The 13,577-nt window shown below is 48.1% G+C and overlaps 1 protein-coding gene and 1 long non-coding RNA gene across 5 annotated transcripts in view; one reads left to right on the top strand and one right to left on the bottom strand.

The window, feature by feature from the left end:
* Positions 1-906, bottom strand: part of LOC129673963 (uncharacterized) — a 4,072-nt gene extending 3,166 nt beyond the window's left edge. For both annotated transcript variants that reach the window (XR_008719753.1, XR_008719752.1), the window contains exons 1-2: positions 847-906; positions 204-316 (exon numbers count right to left, since the gene is read on the bottom strand). This is a non-coding gene — a long non-coding RNA (uncharacterized LOC129673963). The remainder of the gene's footprint in view (positions 1-203; positions 317-846) is intronic.
* The window catches only part of Znf697 (zinc finger protein 697), a 38,403-nt gene extending 29,398 nt beyond the window's left edge, over positions 1-9,005 (top strand). For 2 of the 3 annotated variants that reach the window (XM_055603864.1, XM_055603865.1), the window contains exons 3-4: positions 952-1,229; positions 3,537-9,005. In XM_055603864.1, the coding sequence (XP_055459839.1) occupies positions 989-1,229; positions 3,537-4,978 (1,683 nt within the window). In that variant the 5' untranslated portion in view covers positions 952-988 and the 3' untranslated portion in view covers positions 4,979-9,005. Of the gene's footprint in view, positions 1-934; positions 1,230-3,536 lie in introns of those variants that run through there. The other variant, XM_055603863.1, reaches the window with a different exon arrangement.
* The last annotated feature ends 4,572 nt before the right edge of the window (positions 9,006-13,577 follow it).

Genomic DNA, 13,577 nt, shown 5'->3' with positions numbered 1-13,577 from the left:
CCTTCCTTCCTTCCTTCCTTCCTTCCTTCCTTCCTTCCTTCCTTCCTTCCTTCCTTCTTTCCTTTCTTTCTTTGCTTTTTCAGGTGTAAAAGTGGTTTTTCCAATTCTGGGGACAGTATTTAGAGGTATCCAGAGTGGTCTGGGATTTAAAGTGGCCATCACAGCCTTTTCTACCCCAAACCACCAGCAAGAGAAGTGCTTACCTTTTATACCAAGGAGGTTGCAAAACATCAAACCAGTGTGTGCCCAGGTGAACATGGCCTGTGGTGGTTCCATGAGTGCTAAGTCTGTCAGTGGCAGGATCAAGCTTGCTTTCCTTGCGGTGAAATTGTGATTGAAAACAGGAACACTGAGTCAGGAAGCTAAATGAACTCAAAGGGCTTTTTAAACAATTAAAAGAAAAAGGTCACTGTCCTAGAATCTCAGCCACCCTGGAGACTGATGCAAAAGATGGAAAGTTCAAGGCCTATCTGGGCTACAGAATGAGTTCAAGGCTAGGTTAGGTAAATTAGCAAGACCTTGTTCCAAATAATAACTAAGTAGCTAGAGCTATAGCCCAGTGGTAGAGAGCTCATGGTCCTATGCTCAGTCCCGCTGCACTGCAGAATTAAAGTAAAACTGAAAAACAAAAGCAATGGTTACTTCAGCATTACATTGCAAACACCCACTCAGACATTTACTTCACAGGCTGAACTGCTCTAGTTTTGGTCCCAGTTTTCCCTGGGACATGAGTGTAGGCATGTGTTCTGAGGATGTGGCCACTGTTCCTCCCCCACCCAAATGTCCTCCTACACACAGTTGTTTTCCCAAGTGTATATGTGAAAGGGAGGAAGTAGACTTACTTACTTATAACTCTAGATGTCTTATTGGAAGAGGAACTCAAGACCACGTGTAGCAAAGGGTTGAATCCAGGTTGAAGTATGTTTCCTTCTCCATGTTTTCTCTGAGCAGGGACCCTTGGTTACCGCCTTTGCCCTTCTTTTGCTGGATGGAACAGGAAGATAATCAGGGTGTGTGTGAACTCCAGAATTCTGAAGAGAGAGGCATGGGTTCTGACTTTGAGAACTCTGAGGACCGGGAAGGGGACCCAGGAGAACGAGGAACAGGCTCTAATCCACGGGACACAGAAGAGAGAGGCCACCTGGAGGAGGAGGTGGACTCCATGCCACAGGATGCTGACCTAGGAGAGGACTCACAAGAGAGGGAAGTAGTGTCCACTGTCTGTTCAGGTGAGAGGATTGGGGTATCCATTGAAGTTGTGGCACCCACATTTGCACTTGGTTCCTTTGGCATAGAAGCAGGGCCAGCATCCTGCAGACCTAAGGGTCTCTAGAGGCCGCTGAGCAGGATTCTTACCTGACTTGGCTTCCCTAATGTTGGTCCTGTGAGTACCCTTTTCTTTAATTCAGTCCACTACTGAGGCCACACTGGTAAGTCTGAGTAAGGAGTCAGTCGAGGGTGCTGCCCTTTGCTTCAGGTGATCACTTGTAACACCACCACAGTGGAATCACAGGCAATGCCAGGGCCTCCTTCACTGCTGTCAGGGGAAGCACCATGACAACTTGGGTTTAAAGAGCAATGTAGGATCCTAGAGAGATGGCTCAGTGGTAAAGGGTGCTTCCTAATCTTGGAGAAGACCTGAGTTCAGTTCTAAGCACCCGTACCATTCTCACAGCCACCTGGAATCAGTTCCAGGGGATCCAGTGTCCTCTTCTTGTCTTTGTTGGCACCTGCAAAAATTTGGTATACACAAACTCACACGCACCCATAATAGATGAATTATATATTTCCTAAAAAAAAATTCAGGAGCGACTCAGCACAGTGCTGGGCAAAGTACATTGGTATTTCCAGTTAAATCATCACTTTCCTTCTAGATAAGCAGATTCGGTGGTTAAGTGACCTACCTGTGTTCATGAGGCTGATTACCCAAGCGCCCTAGTTCCTGGCTACCATCCTTGCTATTTCTGACCTGAACGAAAATGCTGGATCTCTAGCCACTTCCTTGTTTTTGTCTTTGGGCACTGGTTGCTCTTTCCTGTTCAGGGTATACAGTAGGGACAGAAAAGAGGTGAAACACTCTATGCCAGGACTGTGTGGTTACATTCCTTTCCCCATGGCAAAGTCCCAGAGTCCTTGCTGCTCCATGGTTCTCACAGCCCTGTGGCTGAGGAAGCAGCCATAGACTGGCATATCCTCTGCCAGTTTCTAGCTTGTTCTTACTAGTTCTGGGCTGTCTGTCATTCTTTCCCCATCCCTCCTTCACCAATGCTGAGTTCAGTTTGTTCATAGGTGTGTCCAGCCTCCTGCTGAGAGCAGCTTTGAATGTGACCCAACAAAAAATTGTAAACACAATTAAAACATGAGATTGTGTGTGTTCGTATGTATGTGTGTGTGTTGTTATGTATGTCAGACAGAGGTCATCCTCAGGCATTATTCCTTAGGAGAATTTCGAGATGGGGTCTTTTTGGCCTAGAGCTCATCAAGATAGGCTAGGTTGGCTGGCCAGCAAGCTCCAGGGAGATTTGCCTGTCGCTGCCTTCCCAAGAATTACAAACAGCAGCCACCCCACTTGGCTCCCCCTCAACATGCTATTTTTATTGATTATTTGGAAATTTCACATCATGTACCCCATCATACTCACTTTGTAGTTCTCCCAGCTCTGCTCTCCCACCCTGGTGACTTCTGGCTCCCACCAAAAAGGAGGGGGAGAGGGGAAGAGGAAGAGAATAAAAAAAAAGAGGGGGAAAAAGTCCGCTTTTTAGGTTCTAGGTATGGAAATCGGTCCTCATGCCTGCACATCACTATAGAGCAGCGGTCTTCAACCTGTGAGTTATAACTCTTTGAGGGGGTTTAATTATGACTCATAACGGTAGCAAAATTACAGTTATGAAATAGCAACGGAAATAATTTATGGTTGGGGTCATCCAAAAGCATCCAGAAGGCTGAGAACCACTGTTTTAGAGATAAGCGCACGCTCATTTTTCTTTTTTCTTCCTTAACACTTGACTCCTTTTCGAGCATAAACTTTGTAGACAGCAACACAGTATCGCAATGTCAGAGGCTGGTCACGATCTCAGGCTGTTCCCGATTGACCAAATGGTTTTGTTTCTGTTGTGACATCTGTCCGGAACCTGATGAGTCCTACTGCTCTCTTACTTTTCGTGACTCACCTGACTTGTGTTTTGAGGCGCTAGCCATAGAAAGTATGGCTGAGGAAAAAAATAATTTTCCCTTTTCTTTTCTGGAGACCTGTCTCCGGAGTCCCCATCTGGTACAAAGCTGGCCATCGACAGGCTTCTGGCAAGGCAATTTGGCAGAGGAGAGCCTTGGGGGTTGGGGTGTACAGTAGGCGGGCTCCGCCAAAAGACTGGTTGCCAGTGGGGCAGTGTGCACTACTCTTTAGGTCTTACCTTGAGGAAACTGCTGGGGAAGAGGCCGGAGTTTAAGGCAGGGCTCACACTCTTGGTAGGCAGTTCCCCTAGAACACCTTTGAACACCAGGTCTAGTTGACGCCATTGCCAATTTGTCTGTTGCAGAGAGGCTGCTGTGTGAGGAAGAAGGGGCTGTTCTCCGTGAGGAAGAGGACGCCCAGCCCGGTGTGGCTGACATGGCGCTGTTCCCAGGATTGTCAGAATCCGACAGCATATCCCGGAGTCCTCGGGGAGAGGAGGAGGGGGAGGAGGAGGAGGAGGAGGAGGAGGAAGAGGAGGAGGAAAGTGCGGGGGAGAACCGGCTGACGGAGGAAGAAGAGCAGCTGCCTACCCCGGTGCTTCCCTGGAGGCGTCACCTCTCCCTGGGCGGCCATCACCTGGGTGACAAGCCTCATCGCCGCTTCCACCGGCTCCACCACCCCATGGCCGTGGACCTCGGGGAACTCGACAGTCTGATGGCCAGCATCATGGACGCGCCCACCATCTGCCCGGACTGCGGGGAGAGCTTCAGCCCGGGCGCCGCCTTCCTGCAGCACCAGCGCATCCACCGCCTGGCGGAGGCGGCGGCCGTGGCCAGCCTGGAGCCCTTCGGCTTGGCGGGCGAGTGCGGAGGGGTGGTGGGGGTGATGGGCGTGGCCGGCGGCTTCGGGGCGGGGCCCGCGCTGGCCCGGCCCCCTCGCGAGAAGCCCTTCCGCTGCGGCGAGTGCGGCAAGGGCTTCAGCCGCAACACCTACCTGACCAACCACCTGCGGCTGCACACGGGCGAGCGGCCCAACCTGTGCGGCGACTGCGGCAAGAGCTTCAGCTGGCGCGCCGACCTGCTCAAGCACCGGCGCCTGCACACGGGCGAGAAGCCCTACCCGTGCCCCGAGTGCGGCGAGGCCTTCAGCCTCAGCTCGCACCTGCTGAGCCACCGGCGAGCGCACGCGGCGGCGGGCGGCGCGGGCCCCGCGGCGCTGCGGCCCTTCGCGTGCGGCGAGTGCGGCAAGGGCTTCGTGCGCCGCTCGCACCTGGCCAACCACCAGCGCATCCACACCGGCGAGAAGCCGCACGGCTGCGGCGAGTGCGGCAAGCGCTTCAGCTGGCGCTCGGACCTGGTGAAGCACCAGCGCGTGCACACGGGCGAGAAGCCCTACATGTGCTCCGAGTGCGGCGAGGCCTTCAGCGTGAGCTCGCACCTCTTCACGCACAAGCGCACGCACTCGGGCGAGCGGCCCTACGTGTGCCGCGAGTGCGGCAAGGGCTTCGGCCGCAACTCGCACCTGGTCAACCATCTGCGCGTGCACACGGGCGAGAAGCCCTTCCGCTGCGCCCAATGCGAGAAGCGCTTCGGCGACTTCTCCACGCTCACGCAGCACCAGCGCACGCACACGGGCGAGAAGCCCTACACGTGCCTCGAGTGCGGCAAGAGCTTCATCCAGAGCTCCCACCTCATCCGCCACCGCCGCATCCACACCGGCAACAAGCCCCACAAGTGCGCCGGCTGCGGCAAGGGCTTCCGCTACAAGACGCACCTTGCTCAGCATCAGAAGTTGCACTTGTGCTAGGGCCAGGGTCCGAGCGATTTGGGAGCCATAGGCCTGGTTACTGATCCTGTAGATGTCGGGGAAGGGGCGGGAGGGGCGGCCTGAGAGTCTGGGGGAAGCCTTTTGATGTGTGGGGTCCCCTTAGGGGACGGTTAAGAAGAGTTACTGTCTCGAGGTGCCCATCTCTACCGTCGAAGTAACTCTTGAAGAGATGCGCTGGAGTTGATGGCTTACTTAGACACACACTGTAAGGAGTGAAAAGCTTGGGTGGGCAGGCTTGGGAGACCCCCAGGAAGGAGTTTGGGGCCTGGGTAGAGAGAGTTGGGCTGCCATGTTTGTGGGAACCGGGAGAGCTGGTTTGCTTAGAGTTCCAGGAGTGCAGTAGAACATGGGTAGGAATAAGTCTGTCACACCTGAGGAGTAGTAAGCGCGTGTTTGCCCTGACACCTCTCATACCAGCTCTGGTCTCATCCCTGTGGAAGAGGGTGCTTAGTAGCCACTTCCTGTCCTCTGAGCCTCGGTTAGCTGCTGTCTCGAGACATCCAGGGGGAACTGAACAGAAAAGCTGCACAGTTGCTTCAAGGAGCAACCTTAGAAATTCACCTGTCATTGGTTCTCAGATCTCTTAGGAAGTCCTGCACCTGGTCCTTCACTGATTCTTAAAAGTACTCAAGCTTCATGTCGGGTCAGGGTTGTCTAGGCAGGTGGATGACCCTAACCCCTAAGTCAGGTAAGTCAGGACCACCCAGTCTGACTTCCCCCAGTTCGGCTTGAAGGGTAGGTTTCAGAACTGAAGACCGTTGACAGCTGCCTCAGAAACCTGTTCACCAAAGTCAACAAGCTGTTTCTGCTGGCTTTGTGTGGAACATGAAGGTGGAGTTCACAGGATGGGATGCCTTCATTTGCATAAGAGTACCCTGAACCCCAACTTCTGCACAGATTAATGAGGGTAGGTAATCCAAACAGGAGTTCCTTCCGCCACCCCAAGTAAATATAAGAGACAAAGATGTACACCTGGAAGGCACAGTCAGGGCAAGGTGGAAATGCAAAATTGCCAAATAGCACAAACAATGAATGTTTTCTAGTTATACAGATGCCAAAATGGCACTTTTGCATTTGCAGAGTGCTTTATGCTTTTTAAATGATTTAGTGTTTTTACATGCCTGTGTGAGGTACAGTGTTACCAGCTGTGATTTGGGAAAGGTCTGGGGTGGGAGTGTGGCAAGCTTCTTGAAGGTTGAGGACTGTGAATGATGGAGTCTGACCTTTTGAGTTCTCAAGCTTGGTTGCTAGGATGACTTATGTGCTCTGGCTTATATGGTAAAGAACACTGAGCCTTCCTATGCTTGATGGAAGAATTAAAGCCTAGAAGGACCAAAGATGTCCTTATTGACAAAGCTGGCCTTTGTCACCTGATTCCAGTGTCCTCACTATGTTCTATTTCTAGTAGGGAGCTGTAGTCAAATGACTTGTATAGATTTTGGTTACCTACCCTGAAAGTCGCTCCCCTAGATTAGCCTTTAGAAGTTAGTGTTGTGGCAAGCAGTAAAGTTTTCATCACTAACACTTATTACTCCGTGTTGTTCACGGGAGTCTCTGATTGTTGGACACAGTTGAAGTGGGAGGAAAAAAAGAACCTACATGATTGTTTTTACAGTTTTAGCTGTTTCTGCGAGTGCTAGTGATTTATACTTGATTATTTGTGTTTTAATAATGAGCTTTTTTGAGGACTGTAGGGAAGCATGGTTAGGTTTTTTTGTTTGTTTGTTTGTTTGTTTTGTCATTCTAAGAACACTTTAAAAAATCTGGAGAACATCCCAGCTTTCATATATCGCTTGCTGATCTTATCCACTTAATCTGTTTATTGTTCACAGAAAACAAATGCTCACACTAGGAATAGTTTTGCAAAACACTATTTCTCTTCCAGCATTCTTTAGTGAAGACTGCACATGCAAAGTCTGTGCCCATTATTTATTAACTCTTGCAGTCTCAGTGCCCAGTGTGTGAGATCCACTTGAAACAATACAGCTAATTTGTAGGCAATCTTCATTTTCTTTTTGTTTGTTTTGAGGCAAGGTCACTCTACATAGCTGTCCTGGAACTCACCATGTAGACACCAGGCTGGCCTCAAACTCACAGAGATCCGTCTGCCTCTGCCTCCTGGGGACTGGGATTACAGGCACGTGCCACTACAACCAGCTTTTTTTGTTGTTTCACATCTACCTCTTCTAGCTGTTTTTGTCTCGAGTGTGTGCCAATGAAATCTCATCCAACTTTTCATTCTTCATGTATTTTTTTAAGCCACTTTATGGGCTTTTTGTTTTGGCCCTTTGTCACCGCCATTACACACAGGACAGTCATTATCAAATGTCATGGAACAGCAGCTTTAGAGAGTAGGTTTGGTAGGGAGTGGATATCCAAGTTGGCATGAAGAAATGGCAGTGGAAGTCTTTGGACTTATCTCTCTTGTTCTTTCTATTGCCATGAATAAGAGGATCAGCTACTGTGTTATTTTTTTCTTGAGCCAAACCCCACAGTGGAAGAAACTGTTCAGCCATCAGTGTATTTAATATGTGATTCCATTTCTCTTATTTCTTCAGGGAATGAACATGCCCATATTAAGTGAGATTCCATCTGCCCAGGTGGTTATTTCTTGTCTTCTGTCTTAGAATTAATAATGTGTTTTTGTTTTTTGTTTGTTTGATTTTCTTTTTCAGGATACCCTTGTGACTGTGGTTCATGCTTGAAATGTTAAAGATTCCTTGATCCAACTCATTACTGATGTTGGAGGCATTTGTACTATTTATTTCCTGTGGAATTTGGTCAAAAGCAGGCTATTTTTGCTGTCCTTTACTAAGTAAAAGTGAGAGAACTTTATGAGCTTAAATGACTTCGTTCTGAGGCAGAAAGAAAAGGTGAACAGCAACCCTTTGAGCCATGCTGTCTCTTTACAGTTTAGAGGCTGTATATGTGTGTGAGAAGTAAAAATTAGAAAACAGCTATGTTCATAGACAATCTGAACTGTTTCTGAAGTTTGTGCACACTTTCCATTGTAGTGCTATTTTACATCCATTTGTTAAAGTAGTGAGTAATTTAATGATCCTAAGAATACCAGAGTCTGTGTGAGTATGCTTATGTATGTGAGAACTGCTTTGTTTTCAGGTTGTTTTATTTAATGATGGTTCCTTGAACAGATTTTGGTGTTCAGCAGCTAATGTGGGACATTTGTCATTAAATTACTATCAGTTGTTTATCATATCATGCATTAGTATGTGTCACACATTTGACTCTTTGTCCGTGAAATTTTGCTGAAATGCAGTTTCACCCACACAGGCTTGCTTACAAACTGTCTATGGACATTTTCATGCGAAGTGAAGTGATCGTGACAGAAATCACATGGGGGCGTAATCCTAAATTATTTACTAGCATAGTGGGGGTGTAGTGGGCACGCTGCAAGAGGCTGGTACAGGATGAATGCTCGTATGAGGCCAGCCTGGTCTATGTAGTCAGACACTGATCCGAATTGGTCATTTTAAGATCTGCATATGTATTTATGCACACGTACACGTATGCTCGCACACACACTAGTGTGCCCTAGTTTGCTTTCGATGGCTGCGATAAAACACCATGACCAAAAACAACCTGCGGAGGAAAGGGATTACATGGCTAAGTTATTCCAATCACAGCCCATGTGAAAGCAAGTCAGGGCAAGAACTGAGAGGTGGGAACTGAAACAGAGGCCGTGGAGGAATTCGGAATGCTGGCTTGCTCCCCGAGCCTTGTTCTGCTTGCTCTGAGTTGCTTTATAACTCAATCAGCTGCCCTAGGATGGCACCAACCACAGTGGGATGCCCCCCACCATCGATCATTAATCAAGAAAATGCCTCAGGTTTGCCCGCTGGCCAATCTTGTGAGGCATTTTCTCATTTCCTCCTTCCCAGATGACTCTACCTTGTGTCAAACTGAAAAAAAAAAAAAACCCAAAAACTTAACCAGCACAATTGACCCTTTGTTCTTGAAACACAAATACACCACTATTAAAACATTTTTCTAGTCTTTGAGATTGTGTTGATGTCTATATAGTTAATAGTGGATGTTAGTAATAGCTAATATTGTAATTTAAAAAGTTGTGCTAAGAAATTCAGACACTTTGAAAATTTTTACCTCCTTAAAATCTCCAAAGCACCTCAACTGAGGCCTCCTGCCCAACTCCACCAGTATTAATATTAATACCCCTGTGTTGCCTTCCTTTCTTTTTCTTTCTTTCTTTCTTTCTTTCTTTCTTTCTTTCTTTCTTTCTCTCTCTCTCTCTTTCTTTCTCTCTCTTTCTCTCTTTCTTTCTCTTTCTCTTCCTCTCTTCCTTCCTCTTTCTTTCTCTTTCCTTCTTTCTCTTTCCTTCTTTCTCTCTCTCCCTCTCTTCCTCTCTCTCTTCCCCTTTCTCTTTCTCTCTCTTCTTCCTCCCTCTCTTCCTCTCTCTTTCTCTTTCTCCTTTCTTTCTCTCTCCCCCCTCCCTCCCTCCCTCCCGTCCTTCCTTCCTTCTTTCTTTCTGTCTCTCTTTCTTTCTTTACAAAGTTTCTCTGTATAGCCTTGGCTGTTCTGGACTCTGTAGACCAGGCTGGCATTGAACTCACAGATCCACCTGCCTCTGCCTCCTAGAGTGCTGGGATTACAGTTGTGTGCCACTGTGCCCAGCTTATCACCTCTTTTAACATTCACAGTGACCTCCTTGTTTGGATGACCCAGAGAGTACCTTCCAGGAAAGGCAAACAGAGCTATATGTTTGTCACCGTGTCCAGCTCGGCTTGACAATTAAAACAGCTACTGGTCCCACAAACATCTCGGGGGAATGAACAAAACCCAGAGCTTTAGCATAGGTGATCCTCATAGAGGATGACCTTGAACTTGGAATCCTTCTGGCCCCTAGCTCAGAGTGCTGAGATGAAAGCTGATGGTGTGGCCACACAGTGATGGTGCTATGTTATCACGCCTACTTTACGAAGTGCTGCTGATTGGACCCAAGGTTTCACGTAAGCTAAGCTAGCACTATACCAAGTGAGCAATATCGGCAAGCCACAGGGAAGCCACTTACTGGAGGGCAGTGGGACCAGCTCGGTGTGGTGGCATATGCTTGTAATCTCAGCACTCAGTACTAGTACAGGAAGATCATGAATTTGAGGCCAGTCTCAGTAACAGTTTTGCAAGACTACAAAATGTACGGGGGCAAGCCACTTGGAGTGGTCTTTTTTAAAACTCTTATTTAAACTTTATTTGGGGTGCTTACTCCTCTACCTTTCTTCCACCAACCCCCCCAACCTTAAGTAGGAGAGAGAACAGGTTAGTAGAGAGAGGGGACCCAGATCCCTTTACTTCTCCCAGTTATTTAGGGTCAAGGGGTTCTTTTAGGGCTCTATACCCCTCTCTGTCAACCCCAGACTCAGCTAGCAGGCTCCTCCATGCCGCTGCGCCCCCAAAGCGTTTCTCTCTGTTCCAAACTACAACACTGTATCTGGTTTCTACAAACTGCTCTATGCCACATACCAACACTGAATGCCACACAGAATGCTAGACCATCACCTTCTCAGCCTCATATTTATACCCTGAGAGTCCTAGACCACTCCCTTCTCCATGTGGCACATAGAAGGGCATTACCAGCTGACAAAGATCATGCCGTACATGTGACAATTAACAGGTGTGGACAAACTATAGTCCAACCGAAATCCCACACTTGGGATTAAAACAAAAGCGTATTTACATAGCACACAAAGAAACCAAAACAAACCAACCCAGGAAATTGGTTTATTGTTTCCTGGCTCAGCTTAGAGTTGCCCAGTGCCTACCGGGCAGCGTCTGCATGGGCCAGAGTCCCTGTGTCTGTACACCTTGGAATTCTCATGTTTGATGGGTTGAGGCTGAGATGTGCTTTTATAACTGTGGAGAGGTCTTTACAACTTCATTATTTTGAATCTGAATATTAATTAATTGGGGTGAACAGGGGAGTTTTGTTTGTTTTTTGTTTGTTTTGTTTTGTTTTCTGTCTAGCAACTGTCAAAGGACTTCAGTCCTATCTGGGAAACACCAGAGCTAACGGGGTTTTAGGAGGCCCTGTTGACATGAGTGGTCAGTGCTTCCACTGGGGAGGTTGCCTATCTGCCTCTTCTGAGCACCTCCTTGCCCCAGGCCCTTCACAGTCCTTGGAGGAGTACGATGGCCCTTTACAAATAGATGCAGATGCCAGTGGGGCTGGAGATGAAGCAAGAAACTGTATACTCAAGTCGAGTCACCTTCTTTCCACAAACCAATCTACATATTCAAGACTGTTACCAGAAAACCAAGCTGTGCATGTTTGAAGGAGGCAGCACACATAAACCCATCTTTTACTTGCCCAGTGCCTTTGAGGCCTCCATGAAGCAAGGCCTCACCTACTCTCGTCTCAGCCGAGGGCTGGCAAAGTCAGCATTCTAGGTGGGATCAGTTCAATGTGGAGAGCCACACCAGACAGCTTCTGAAGCATTTCCCAACACTCTGTTCATCTGGTGCAGCGTCCAGAGATTCTCTTTCTTCCCCTCCAGCCTGCATATGGGTTGTCAGTGTGGGGCTCCTGTGGTAGCCTACCAGGATCCAGACTAAGAAGATGACTGACAAGTAACTGAGTAACCACCCTGTCCTGTGACAGTGCCTGGCAGAGGGAAGCTTCACCCCTATTGAGAGCCTGAAGTCTCCCTGGGAGAAAGGAAACTCAAAGCAGAGGGCGCATGAAGTAGGGACAGTTGTACTGAGAAATGGGATGCATTCAGGCAGCATCAGCCCTGGTGGAGGCCAGGTGTTTCTGGAGCATGTTCCAATGTCAGTAAAGAGGCAGATAAAGTAAAGTTTTCCCCACCCCACCCCCAGCTTCTGGCTGCATCCCGTCCCCCAATTCTTTGTGTTCCTAGCCCTGTACTCACAGGTCTATACTCTCTCCCTTTTTATCCACAGCCATGCTAGGCTTTTCTTTAGCAGATGAGTGGAGAAATTGGGGTCTAGCCCAACTCTGCTGCTGATGGCTTGGGTAGGCTTAGGCCAGTTCCTTCACCCCAAAATCCTCAGTGATAAATAGGGTCTTGAAAGAGCCCACTGTGTCATGCTAGAAAAGATGACTACAGCCAGCATTGGTGGTACATTTTAGCCACTAAATGTAAAGTTAAATCTGGAGCCCTGTATCAACCCTTAAGCACACATTCACAAGAGTGCCTTGATAATTACACAGTGGTTTCTAGACTCCAGCCAGTAGAGGGGCAAGTGCTTTGGTGACTTCCAAGAATTCTTCTGGATTCGTGGCCAGTGTCTGTACCAAAATACCAACATGCTAGAGTTCCTCAGGCTCCTCCAGGCCCCAGCAACCATGCTGGCAGGGCCAGGTTCACTGGCACAGAACCCTGTATCAACAGATGAGGAACCACTGCACTTGTGACTGACAGGGAGCTTTAAGGCTGCAGACCAGGTTCGTGGCAGTCTACGGCAACCCAGGGTCTCCTGCCTTTGGGGACAGTGACTACCTTTGCATTACCCCTCTCCCTTTTCCTCCATCTTCAGGCCTCAGAAAAACTGTCTCTATTCCAGGCTCATTACATTTATGTGAGATCTTAAAAGGAAAAGAACTTCCAGGTATCTTGGCATTCATCTTTAACTCCAGCACTTGTGAGGCAGAGGCAGGTGGATCTCTGTGAGTACAAGGCCAGCCTGGTCTATATAGCAAGTTCTTGGACAGCCAGGACTATAGAGAGACCCTCACTGGGGGAGCTGGAGGAGCATTTCCTTCCAACTTCCCCTGAGTTCATCAGTGTTGTACAAATCACTCCAGAGGGACTGACTCTTTCTTTCCCAAAGATGTCTCTGTCTCTGAGTTACAGTTTCTAAGATTTGTCGTGTTTTTTTTTTTTCTTCTTCTCTCTCTCTCGACAAGTTTTCTCCAAGTAGCCTAGGCTGTTCTGGACAGACTTTGTAGACCAGGCTGGCCTCGAACTCAGAGCGATCCACCCGCCTCTGCCTCCCAGAGTGCTGGGATTAAAGGTATGCGCCACTATGTTCAGCTGATTTGTCCTTTTAAAAAATAGACTAACAATGTGATGGGCATTGCTTTATTTCAGAACTTTAACAAATTTCCATTCCCCTTACAATCTTTGTAGCTGTTTGCCTTCTTGAAAACCTTCTGTTTTCTTAGATCTGTCCACTTGCCTGCCTATTTCTTCACCCACTCCCCGTCCCTGTTTCCCTCCCTCCCTCTATTCTTTTCTCCCTATCATGCCCCCTTCTTCCTTTACAGGTGTTGTGAATGGGTACTTCTTCCTACAATAGCCCTCCCCCCAGGGCAGTCTCATTGCTCTGATATCCACAATGAAAACTTATTCAGGCTCACTGAAATGTTGAAGTCATGTTTGTTGAAGTTATATTTTCCTTTGTCACCCAAAACATTCTGCCTCCAAATTCCCTCTTCTTCCCTTCATCCATTTCTTTCAGTTGTTTTTTGTTCTATCTTATTATCTCTGTCCATTTATTTTTCTTTTCCCTTCCCTTCCCTTCCCTCCCTTCCCTTCCCTTCCCTCCCTTCCCTTCCCTTCCCTTCCCTTCCCTTCCCTTCCCT

Source organism: Psammomys obesus, unplaced genomic scaffold (assembly GCF_907164565.1).
Source record: "Psammomys obesus unplaced genomic scaffold, mPsaObe1.curated_primary_1811, whole genome shotgun sequence".
In the NCBI taxonomy this organism is placed as follows: Eukaryota; Metazoa; Chordata; class Mammalia; order Rodentia; family Muridae; genus Psammomys; species Psammomys obesus.
This window is presented reverse-complemented; position numbering and strand designations above follow the sequence as displayed.